We start from the raw sequence: 12500 nt of genomic DNA, 5'->3' as shown, positions 1-12500 counted from the left end.
TCACAGGGCACACACACACTCTCATTCACTCACACACTCACACACTACGGACAATTTTCCAGAGATGCCAATCAACCTACCATGCATGTCTTTGGACCGGGGGAGGAAACCGGAGTACCCGGAGGAAACCCCCGAGGCACGGGGAGAACATGCAAACTCCACACACACAAGGTGGAGGCGGGAATCGAACCCCCAACCCGAACGTGCGAACGTGCTAACCACTAAGCCACCGTGTCCCCCCTCCATTGTTTAAATCGCTATACAAATTTGAATTGAATTGAATTGAATTGCTGAGTTCTGGATTGATGTTGGTCAGACAAAACAGTGTTAATAAATGTTTGGTTTTCTATAACAGCAGCTCTAATAGAATAAACCTATAGAAACGTGTATATTAATTACGTTATGGTTGTTATAGTAACAGCTCACTCACAAGGAGGACGCTTCATATAAAAAAACGTGTGTAATCCTTCAGCATTTTTCCATGTATGGAAGGAGTCTCCGGCGTCAGCTCTTTATAGAGTTTGTTATTATGACCCGAAACTAACAGGAATTATTCTGAGCAGGTTCCACAATGACGTATGCCGTATATAGCTGGATACATGGATAAAAATATTCACGTGTCATACTTTCATAAATAAAAGCATTGTTAGTTAGTGTCAGAAATTTATCAGTATAAATTATAAAAGGAATTTGGATTAGATTATGGGGTGTACTAACTTTTGCACTCAGCACCCTAACATCCACCTTTTATTATTTTATTATTAAATGTAATAAAGAGGGAACGTGCACAGCGTCCAACGTGAATTAAACGACTTTTTTTTTGTAGTGGGGGTGCGCTAACTTTTGCACTCAGCTGTAGATTAGTAGATAGTTACATTCGTTTAGATCCGTTCACAATTTTATTTCTTCTTTCTGTGTAAAACAGGAATGCGGTAGCTCAGTGGTTTAGGTGTTGGTCAAGCTGCCACCACCCATCGGGCCCCTGAGCAAGGCCCCTTACCCTCACTTGTAGGTTGTGAATGTAAACATGCACACATTCTTCTTGTTGCATTTATTCGACCGTTATTAAAGTACTTTTAAAAAAAAACACACAAAGAACAACGTCTCCGTTTCAGTCGGGTTCGGACTTTAAACATAACCGATAACACGTTCTGGTGCTGAAGCTCTTCAGACTTACTAAAGATTAATGTACAGATAAATAAATTCATGTTAAAGGATCAATGAAGAAAATACATGAAAGAAAATGAAAATGAATTAAATAAAACAACCATCTTATAGCAGATTATTGTTTGGGACCGGAACAGAAATAAATATCATTACACATCCATTTATGATTGATTTCCTGTAACACGTTATAAAGCTTTACGATATAATACGAGCGGTCGTAAAAAGTCGTAATAGAGTCACGTACTGTAACGTTATGACGTTTTTCTTTCTTTCTTTCTTTCCTTCTTTCTTTCTTTCTTTTAAGCTAATTTTATTTTTAAGTACTGATCAGAGCTGCACAAATGCTCAAATTTCTTAAAAAAAAAAAAAAAACGAAAAAGATTTTCTGAAAAAAAAAAGTGTGCTGGTGGTTGAAAAATAAAGTAGAAACTAAAGTAAAAAAAAGAAATAAAGAACAAAAAAAAAGAAGTCTTGCGTGTTTCATCTTGTGGCATTTCTTTCAAATATTACGCATAAAACATTGAACACAATTAGGTTAGAAAACCGTAACACACACCGTCGCATGACTCTCAGTAGGAAGATAAACCGTATGTATATACATTCGAACACCCCGAAGCTGTTGAGTTCTGGCTTCTGATTGGTCAGAAGATATCGATTAGTTTTCTAGACCAGCGTTTTCTGAGCTGATTCCAATACGTTAACGTTTCTATAGCGACGGCTCTAGGCTCGCAGGGGCGTGTTTTCGGCAGACGATTCGCTTCGATTCGTGTAAGAAGTGTTGTTTATTAAAGTGTTTATTAAATACTTATAGAAGGAGTCTCCAGTGTTTTTTTTTTTTTTTTTTTTTTTATCTTAGTAACCTGGAGAGAAAGAAAACAGAGAGGATGGTGAGGGAACGACAAGAGGAAGTTGGCGAATTATTGCGATGACAAAATAAAAAATAAAACCTCTCGCAGTTTTAGGAAACTATTCAACTCCATGACGGTAACTTTAACTCGGCTTCATGACGTCACACCGTGCCGATATTTTATTTATTTGGATCGGTGGAGTTGTTCGTGGTGGAAAAGGGAACAAAGAAATTTTAATATTCAGAGATTTCTTTTTTTTTTTTTTTCATAACCATCATCATTCATCATTCCTGTAGATATGAAAGAAGCGATGGATTTGATATCGTCTTTTATCCAAAAGCTTTCTTTTCTTTACTCGACGCTCAAATATAATGCCGGTGTAGGAAAGGAGACAAAGCTGTATAAACAGGCAGGATTTTCATAAAACACATAACACACCTTGAAGCTCCTTTAATGAATATGGAAGTTTCGAGTAAAATTCCGGAGTCTTGCTGCAGCCAAAGAGCAGGTAAAGAAAAGCGCTCGAGAGCTCGAGAGTGCAGTTTACAGTTTGTCCTCCGGTTCCGCAGGAGGAACCGGATCTAGACCTGGAACTCAAACATGTCCGCCTGCTTCCTGGCCAGCTTGGCGACCTCGTCACGGATGGCCTGGACCAGAGCCGAGGTGGACAACGTGATGGGGGTGATCATGTCCAGGGCTTCAGCAGACAGATCGGGTTCCGTCTGAGGAGGAGACACGGCCTGGCTGGGGTTCCACTGGAAAGCACTTCCTCGAGGGTAACGAGGGTTCGGAAAAGCTTCTGCGTAACCGGGCAACGGAGCCTGAAAAAAAAAAGGATATAAATGATACATCGATCAGGACCAGGTGCATGTGATGAGAGTGTAGATGGTGTGAGAGTCTCGTACAGATTCGGTCCATGGTGTGGACATGTCCTCGGGCTCTGGTGGATACGACATCCACGACGGACTGTGATAGGACGAAGGAGGAGTGGAGATGAAGTATCCGGGGTATCCGGGCCTGCTGGCTGGGATGGAGTACACAGCAGTCATCGGGTTTCCTGTCACACACCACACATCACAACAGTGTTAATAACTCAGGTCCTTTCAGGTCCTCTACAAACTTCCTACTTTTCCCGCTTCTGTTATATTTATGCAGCTTTATTTTAGTTTTATTTTGTTTTAGTCGGATTTGTGTTTTGTTTACATTTACTTCATTTTTATTAGAATTTACTTCTCTTTTAACTTATTTCTCCCTGTTTATTCATTCATTCCTGATTTTTTTTTCCATTTTCTGTCTCCTTTTTTTCTCTATTTTTATTTTCGTTTATTGTTTTTACTCATTGTTTCTCTAATAGTCTGTAAACAGGTTTAATTTTAAATCTTGCTTTTCTTTAGGTTTAAAGAAAAGAAATACTATTTAAAAAATGAAAGAAAAAAAATACCACTTATAAAAATAAAAGTAATTGTGATCAAATTATAAAAGGAATTGTGAAGAATCTATTCATATCAGTTTATTATTATTATTATTATTATTATTATTATTATTATTATTATTATTATTATTATGCATAATTAGCATAATATGCATTTAATTTTCCTGTAATAAAAGAATAGAAAGACATTAGAATTCAGACAGGTGAGATTTCTGACACGCACCTGAGTGGTTGAGCACAGGCTCGGTGGTGACGGGTGCGAGTGGCCCTCTGCTCATTGGCACGTACGTGTTGCCGTCCTGCTGACTCGACACGTCCGGCACCGACGATTCAGAGCTGCGAGCCTTTGGGACCAGATCCGAGGAAGACCTGAAGAAACGTGGAACATGCGTCGACTTTTGTTCATCACTAGATGGCAGAGCAGCAACAGAAATCTTTGAGCCTCTACACATGCACGCTGACAATCTGGAGCTTAGCATTGATGATAACTTGATGCTCGCACCTCTGCAGTGAGCTCCTGGGCGCTGGGCCTGTTCTGGGAGGAACAGGAGGAGGAGGAGAGACTGTGGCCATCTCCGGCAGCTGAGTGAACCTGAAGGTCTGAATAGTGCAGTGAGCATCAGCGCTACTACAGAGAGATGTACAGATAACCAACACCACCTGCTCATTGTACCTGCAATGTGTCTGCTTTGGAATCTGATTAACATTAATCACATCATGTGTGTAACGTGGAAGGGTTTGTGATGATGTAATGCATTAGAATCGTGTCATTATGATGTAGTGCATTTGGAATTTTTTGTGATTATGTATTGGGTTTTTTTGTGATGTATTACATCAAAAGCACGTTTTTTTTACGATGATGTAATCTATTTAGGGTGTTGTTGATTGGATGATGTAATGCTTCAGGAGGTTATTTGTGATGATGTAACAGGGGTTTTTGGATGATGTAATGCCATGGGGGGTTTGTGATTATGTATTAGGTGAGTTTTAGATGTATTTGTAATACTTTAGAAGGTGTTTTGGGATGATGTCATGCATTAGGTGTTTTTGGAGATTGTAATGGATGATGTAATGTATAAGAAGGTGTTTTGGGATGATGTCATGGATGATGTAATGTGTTAGGTGTTTTTGGAGATTGTAATGGATGAGGTAATGTATTAGAAGGTGTTTTGGGATGATGTCATCGACGATGTAATGTATAAGAAGGTGTTTTGGGATGATGTCATGGACGATGTAATGTATTAGAAGGTGTTTTGGGATTATGTCATGGATGATGTAATGTATTAGAAGGTGTTTTGGGATGATGTCATGTATTAGAAGGTCCTTTGGGATGATGTCATATCTGAAAGATCTCTTTGTAATGATGTAATTTATCGGTAGAGGTTTTGTTTATGACATTTTGTACAAAGAGGAAATTGGGCTACTATATTAGGAAGGCTTGTGGTTAGAATGTTTTGAGAAGGGATTTGTTTAGGATATTTTGATGACCCTGTTAAGTAAATTGGTTCTTCTGAAGCCTTGGGAAAGTAGTTTGTGGGACTTAAAAGCTTACCGGTTTGGTCAGACTGCACTGATAGAGGTCCGGGCCATAGGCTGGTACCCACTGCAGTCCACCTTGGGCGTGGTTCATGGTGTCAGGCATGCTAGTTGGCCCCTCAGAGTAGGGAACAGAAGGGCTGGGGCTGTAAGGGCTAACCGCCTGGTGCTGCTGTTGGTAGTGCTGCCCTCTGCTGGAAGAGGTATGACCTGCAGACGCCAGGCTGAAGGCTTCCTCTAACAGCAGATGCATCTGCTGACGCACTTCATCTATAGAGGGCTGGGAGCTCAGCGTGGACGTCTCCGAGTGACCTTTGACCTGCCGTCCATAGCTGTAGTGACGGCGAGCAGCCAAGCCATCCACATCGGTCTCTTCAATGATTTCAGGCTCCGTCTGAGAAACACAGAACATATCAAAAACAGATACATTACATGACGCCACCACCATAAGTAGGAATTAAAGCAGGAATTAAATAGGAAGTAAAGCTGGAGAAACATCAGCCAAACATGACAGGTCTCACTATATGCTGTCACCATATCAATATAACTCATTACATCATAAACTCACAGCTCCATAATCCAAGTGTTGCGTAGAACTGAGTTTGTTGCAAAAAAAATCCACCTGAAGGCATCACATCTGCAATCTGCATGTTTAATGTGATTATTGTGTTTAATCTTTACTAAGTGAGCGTATTGTGGGACATTCGTTATTAAATCCACACTGAGCTGCAGTTCTGTGCATTTTACTGCTGTGGCTTAAACAGCATTGAGAGACTCGTGTTTATTTATCACCGGCCTCGGCTCCACCTCCTCTGATTAATAGCCGGAGCTGAGCTCGTAAATGCTGAGTTAGTGCAGTAATGAAAAACAAAGCTCATCTGCAGCCTACTGCAGGTGTGTGTGTATGTGTGTGTGTGTGTGCTTGTGTGTGGTGTGTGTGTGGTGTGTGGAGGAATCTCTCTCTGCATTTGTCTGCCTCAGTCCACCATCTTTCTCCTTGCTTTTCTCCGTCTTTCTCATGTCACAGGAAACGGGGAGCACCGCATGCCAGGGCTCGTAAATCAGCTGCTGCCTGACTCGAGGTTCTGCAGTAATCTCAGATGGATTCTCTCAGACTGATCAAGCTGCAGTGTCTTTTACTGGGTATTGCACCAGTGACTAAAATTCACAGGGCTGACAAAATTCCTGTTTAGAAGACAGCCATTGTTTTAAGAGTTGATTTAAGATAATACCGAAATAACGACAGATTCAATTCCTCAGATGTCAAGAACCTGGTTAAATTCCATAAATGATCATAATAAATTAACAAAATTTCAAGAGGTACCAATTTCCCTGACTAAACAAACACTCCTCATTTCAGCCAAGCCCATCTAGAGTATCAACTTCTGTATATCATTTACAATTAATGAAATGTCTTTCCCAAGCTGTACTATAGAGGGCGCTAGCTGGGAAAAACTCATTCATTCATTCATTCATTCATTCATTCATTCATTCATTCATTTATTCATTCATTATTCATTATTCATATCTCAGGCGTCATCGGGCATCAAGGCAGGATACACCCTGGACGGAGTGCCAACCCATCGCAGGGCACACACACACACACACTCTCATTCACTCACACACTCACACACTACGGACAATTTTCCAGAGATGCCGATCAACCTACGATGCATGTCTTTGGACCGGAGGAGGAAACCGGAGTACCCGGAGGAAACCCCCGAGGCACGGGGAGAACATGCAAACTCCACACACACAAGGCGGAGGCGGGAATGGAAAAACTCAATGTATAGCAAACAAACACTGTTATAAAGTGGAACGATCATGGAATCTTTTTAGATTTTTTTCAGTTCATGTTTCCCTGTTTCAAACAGCGGCCGTTTAAAGTGTATACATTTATAATACTTTATAAAGTAAGCAAGTTTATTTTAAACTAGTGTATTAGCTAGCTAGAAAAGTGTTTCTCTACAGCTGGAAGTGAAGTGCGTTTGTGTTTTCAGAGCCATATTCCCACAAATTTTGGGAGACCAAGCAACTGAATGTCACAAGTAATGCACTAGATAAGAGCTGTTATTTTCACTCGCCTCACTAGCATCTTCTGTATATCGTCGCTGTCGGGCGGAAACCTCGTATGTCCAAATTTGGTCAATTTCATATTTTTTCACATATGGATGCTATTGGTCAGTCCCCACGTGGGTCTGTTATTTTTACAAGTTATTAACCAATCTAAAGTCTTGAAAATAGCTTGAGCGCAAATCTCATAACTCCATTGGTCACTTCAACTGTCCACCTCTTCCTCACTCCAGAGAGGGAGAGCTTCACGGCATATTTCCATGAAGCTCTCACGGGAGAGCTTCACGGCATATTTCTCCTCAAGAAGAGTCGCAACGAATCAACACGTCTTCTGAGGTAAATGTCTTCAAAACACTGGGCTCAAAGAAAAATAAATCTTGACCCCCGCTAGTTCTGGTGCTCGTCTGAGGACAGGAATTTAGCGCAAGACAATCCACTGTAATGCGAACTAAACCCTGTGCACTGCAGATAAGGTACGGCGTTTTTTTAATTTCCTGAAAAATAACGGTTTTGGAGATATGAGGTTTCCGCCCGAAAGCGACGATATGTTTCCTCCACCACATTTTCTATTCTTTTCTACCAGAACGTTTCTACCAGAAACTAGGTTTACTCCATTAATTACTAAGCAGAGAAGATCTCTCAAGAAATATCAGCTGAAATGTAAATCTAACTCCGTATCAATGTTGTTAATATTATTTATTTATTTGGGTGCTTGTTTTTTTTTCTTCAGACAGACATTAATGACCCAAATCCCTCCTCTCCTCTATGATATATTATAGTTGTAGAATGAGTTTCTTTACAGTATTTTTTCTTCCTCTCTCTGAAATGCCAAAAAATCAGATTGACTTACAAGAACCGAAACCGTTGTACAGATAATCGTAGTACAGAATAGCATTACTCACGTCGTAGCCGCTGTTCCTGATACCTTTCCGAGGTCGTTCTCTCATCACCAGCAGGTCCATCTCGGTTCCTCCGGGACTCGGACTGTTTAAAGATTGCCTGCTCCGATACTCTGGATATTTTACCTCAGAATGTCTGAAATTATTACACATATGACACAAATCATTCTCATCCTAGATTTTAATTTTTATCTTTTTGACCTCTGGGTATAAGAGTTTTTAATTGGTTGAGCTTTTAATTTTTATTTGTTACTTTACCTTTCACCACAGCACTGTTGGATTCTGCATCGTGATTATTCAGGTGTCGATTAGTTCTATAACAGCAGCTCTAGTCGGCTTTGGATATCGTACAGTATATCGATTCCTTTCAGGACGTTTAGATCGTTAGTAAAAGTGAAACCTAACATTTAGCTACAGATTGAGTGCTTTGGACGTTTTCCTTCTCTGACCAGCTTGCAGTTCACTTCATGTCCCCTCCATATACGAAATTGATTGAGTGCATCATCAGCATATGTGTGTTCTCAAAGCTTGGATCTGGCCATCACACCATTACACAATGCACACAAGCATGAAATTAGCCAAAGGAGGCTAAAAAAGCCTGCGTCACATTGACGGTTGGATCAGATACCCTTCAGTGGCTGCAACCAGAGCCATTAGCTGACCTAGATGTCCTTGTGTCTGGGTTCAATGGTTGGATTACACTGGGCCTGGGGATAAACTCTTGGACTTGGTGTGTAATCGTCAGTAATTGGCTGTAGTGTGAGAGAGAGAGTGCTGCTGTTGGAACACTCCTGGGTTAAGAGGATTTGCCTAAATTGGCCGACACGATTTCAAACCCCTCGGCCATCCGGAGCCGTTGCTTAAAGTCACAAGCTCGGTTTGAGAATTGGCAGCTGTTTATTTGTAGGATGGGTCTGTCTGGATCATAATGAACTAAACAAAAGTAGCTCTTGAAACCTGTAGCATCGAATAAATATCTGAACCATATGATGACTCTGAGGTAATGCGGTGCATCACCTCAAATGTAGTTTAGATTCGCAGCTGAGACGAATCAGCACTAGTCTTAGTTGATCAAGTGATGTGCTGATGCTAAGTTCCACCACAAACACCATATGAAGATGAAGAGCATACTGTATCGTCGCTGTCGGGCGGAAACCTCGTATGTCCAAATTTGGTCAATTTCATATTTTTTCACATATCGATGCTATTGGTCAGTCCCCACGTGGGTTTGTTATTTTTACAAGTTATTAACCAATCTAAAGTCTTGAAAATAGCTTGAGCGCAAATCTCATAACTCCATTGGACACTTCAACTGTCCACCTCTTCCTCACTCCGCGGGAGAGCTTCACGGCATATTTCTCCTCAAGAAGAGTCGCAACGAATCAACACGTCTTCTGAGGTAAATGTCTTCAAAACACTGGGCTCAAAGTAAAAAAAATCTTGACCCCCGCTAGTTCTGGTGCTCGTCTGAGGACAGGAATTTAGCGCAAGACAATCCACTGCAACGCGGACTAAACCCTGTGTACTGCAGATAAGGTACGGAGTTTTTTTAATTTCCTGAAAAATAACGGTTTTGGAGATACGAGGATTCCGTCTGACAGCGACGATAAGAAACTTCACACAGACAGAACCTAAGGTCAGGGTTAAACCAGGAACTCTTGATTGAACCAGAATATCTTGTATATCTTCAAGTGGTTACGGCTCTGGGCTGTTGATCAGAAGGTTGGGGTTCAATCCCCAGCTCTGCAAGCTGCCAATGTTGGGCAACTGAGCAAGGCCCTTAACCCTTCCTGCTCTAGGGGCTCTGTACCATAGCTGCCCGTGTGCTCCAACCACAACCTCCTCCTTTTGGATATGCAAAGAAAAGAATTCCATTGTGCTGTAATACAGCATATATGTGGCTATAATAAAGGCTTCAATGCCCCAGTTTAATCTCTCCACTGTGGATTGATCAAGCAATCTCAGACCTCACTTTCATGCATTCAGGTTTATGGCATTTTGTAGACAAAATTTTGGCAGCTTGGTACTCTTGGGATTTGACCTTATGACCACCTGATCAGTAGCTTAACCACTGAACTACAATCATCCTACCAAAAAAAAGAGCTTTCAGAAGGCTGGACGAGAATTCGGCTCACAGTTCAAGCACTTGCACCAGAAATGTGATCTAATTATAGCACTCTAGTTCAAAACAGGAAGCCAAATTGGACCAATCACATGTTGGTACACAAGCCCCAATCTAACATTTTCAAGAAGACCAAGAATAGGTTCAACCATGATAAAACACAGCTTTCGCACAAATAAAAATCACAAGTGTGCAAAACGCTTTACATCTCCAATGACCGAGCAAGAGATGACGGCGGTGAGAAGACATGAGGAAGATATGTGGAGAAGAACCAGCTTCCGAAAGCTTTTCAGGGTGAAACAATTATAAATCAATAGAATAGACAGGAGTAAAAGAGTGAAGAGAAACAGGAGCAGAGTTTTAAACTAAGAACATAACAGACTTAAAGAATCCCATTACCATTAAAACTCTAGCTAAAATGCCGAACAGTATGAAGACATCTAATACCACACACTAACCTCCTGCGAGATTTGACGTACGTAGACCCCCGGTCGTCGTCGTACTCTGGCGTTCTGCTAGACGGTCTAGTCGCCGGGATGTGTTCGGCTTTTCCGCTTCCGCGTCTCGGAGCCTTGGAGCCGGCGTTGCTGTCGACCGATGGGAAGTCGTAGTAACCTTTCCTCTTAGCTTTCAGCCTTAGCTTGTTCCTGTAATGCTCGATGTCTGACTTCTGCTTCAGAGCCAAATTTACCTAAGGAGAGACAGAGACAGAGGAGGAGGTGGATTATCTGAAAGCACAAAATAAAAAGAAATAAGAAAGAGGAGCACTCAAGCCTTGATTTCCCATCGGTCAACTAATTATATACTCTCAAGGGAAAAGTCTCATGGAATTTTTTTAATGCTAATTTGAGTAAACGAGGCCAGGATAGACAGGCGTTTGGGGCATTATTTCACTGCATGGGAGGCACATACATTAAAACAAATATTATACACATACAAAAAAAAAAAAACAGGATGCAAGGCAATTTGTCCATCTTGCTTCATTGGTAAAACAACGTTCAGGTTAGACCTTGATACTTGTCCAAGAAGGTGTGAGCTGCATTTAGTTCAGTTGTAGGTAAAGCTGACCTGGTTTCTTTCTGGTCCTGCTGTTCTCAGCCGGTGGAACACTCTCGTATGCTACACTAAAGATCTTTGAGCTTTTAAAAATCACTCGAGAGTCGCTTGGACTCAGAACACTGAAGTAATCAAAATGATTTAATGAAAGATAAAATGATATTAGTGCTTTATGTACATGAAGATGTCAAGAAACAAAAGATATGAACACATGATGAGTTTGAAACCGAGCCTGAAATACAGTATAGTGTTTACAAATGGTCATAGTCAAGCCAATGAGGAAAGAAGAAAGAGGAAAGCAGCGAAACAATAACAAAAGCATGCTGAAATCTGTGAGATGTTTTGATGATGTTCTTGTGAAGGTCGATGGCATCATTACTTCTGCCAAGACCTGGTTGGTTGCATCTGCCCTGAGGTTACGACTTGGCTGTAGTACGTGTATCCGTACCGTATGGAACATTTTCCACATTCCTGTTCCTGTATCCTCTCCAGAGTTCAGAAAAAATAAACTGCAGTATTTGCATCGTTTTGAAAATGGCGTACCTCGCCGTTCAGGGCGGCCGAATCCTGACTGCGGTCAGAAGACGTCGGCAAGTGTGCCGGCGGTGCTGCTATTGGTTTTACAGAGATGAGCTTCAGAGATCCTGATGAGGTGTCATACGGATCTGCTAAAACACACACACACACACACACACACACAGCCTGAACTCACACCTTCTTTTCAGTGGAAACATCAGCAGCTCTGAGCTCTAAGCTAGAAACAGTGCGGATCTTTAATGTACTGAAATGAGGAACCCAATGTAGTATAAATCCATTTGTGATGTTTTATTTCACTGTCTTTATGTTGGGGGACACGGTGGCTTAGTGGTTAGCACGTTCGCCTCACACCTCCAGGGTTGGGGGTTTGATTCCGCCTCCACCTTGTGTGTGTGGAGTTTGCATGTTCTCCCCGCACCTCAGGGGTTTCCTCCGGGTACTCCGGTTTCCTCCCCCGGTCCAAAGACATCCATGGTAGGTTGATTGGCATCTCTGGAAAATTGTCTGTCGTGTGTGATTGCGTGAGTGAATGAGTGTGTGTGTGTGTGTGTGCCCTGCGATGGGTTGGCACTCCGTCCAGGGTGTATCCTGCCATGATGCCCGATGACGCCTGAGATGCACAGGCTCCCCGTGACCCGAGGTAGTTCGGATAAGTGGTAGAAAATGAGTGAGTGAGTGAGAGTCTTTATGTTGGTCGGTGATGAAGTCCTCAGGCTGTGTTTCATATTTATGATGTTTAAAAAGCTTTTTCTCACATTTTATCATTCATTTAGGGCACGATGTAGGGTGCAGCTCCTTAGGATACACTCTACATACATAGTGCACAACAG

At 41.6% G+C, this 12500-nt stretch overlaps 1 protein-coding gene across 1 annotated transcript in view; it reads right to left on the bottom strand.

Moving 5' to 3' along the window:
* Positions 1-1484: 1484 nt before the first annotated feature.
* kiaa1549lb (KIAA1549-like b) overlaps positions 1485-12500 on the bottom strand; it is a 44796-nt gene continuing 33780 nt past the window's right edge. The window contains exons 15-22 of the mRNA XM_060878522.1: positions 11677-11798; positions 10536-10768; positions 7959-8091; positions 5000-5377; positions 3950-4047; positions 3671-3816; positions 2921-3072; positions 1485-2836 (exon numbers count right to left, since the gene is read on the bottom strand). Coding sequence (XP_060734505.1) covers positions 2597-2836; positions 2921-3072; positions 3671-3816; positions 3950-4047; positions 5000-5377; positions 7959-8091; positions 10536-10768; positions 11677-11798 — 1502 coding nt within the window. The 3' untranslated portion in view covers positions 1485-2596. The remainder of the gene's footprint in view (positions 2837-2920; positions 3073-3670; positions 3817-3949; positions 4048-4999; positions 5378-7958; positions 8092-10535; positions 10769-11676; positions 11799-12500) is intronic.

Source organism: Tachysurus vachellii, chromosome 9 (genome assembly GCF_030014155.1).
Source record: "Tachysurus vachellii isolate PV-2020 chromosome 9, HZAU_Pvac_v1, whole genome shotgun sequence".
Classification (NCBI taxonomy): domain Eukaryota; kingdom Metazoa; phylum Chordata; class Actinopteri; order Siluriformes; family Bagridae; genus Tachysurus; species Tachysurus vachellii.
Note: the sequence above shows the minus strand (reverse complement) of the source record. Positions and strands in the feature narration are given on the sequence as shown.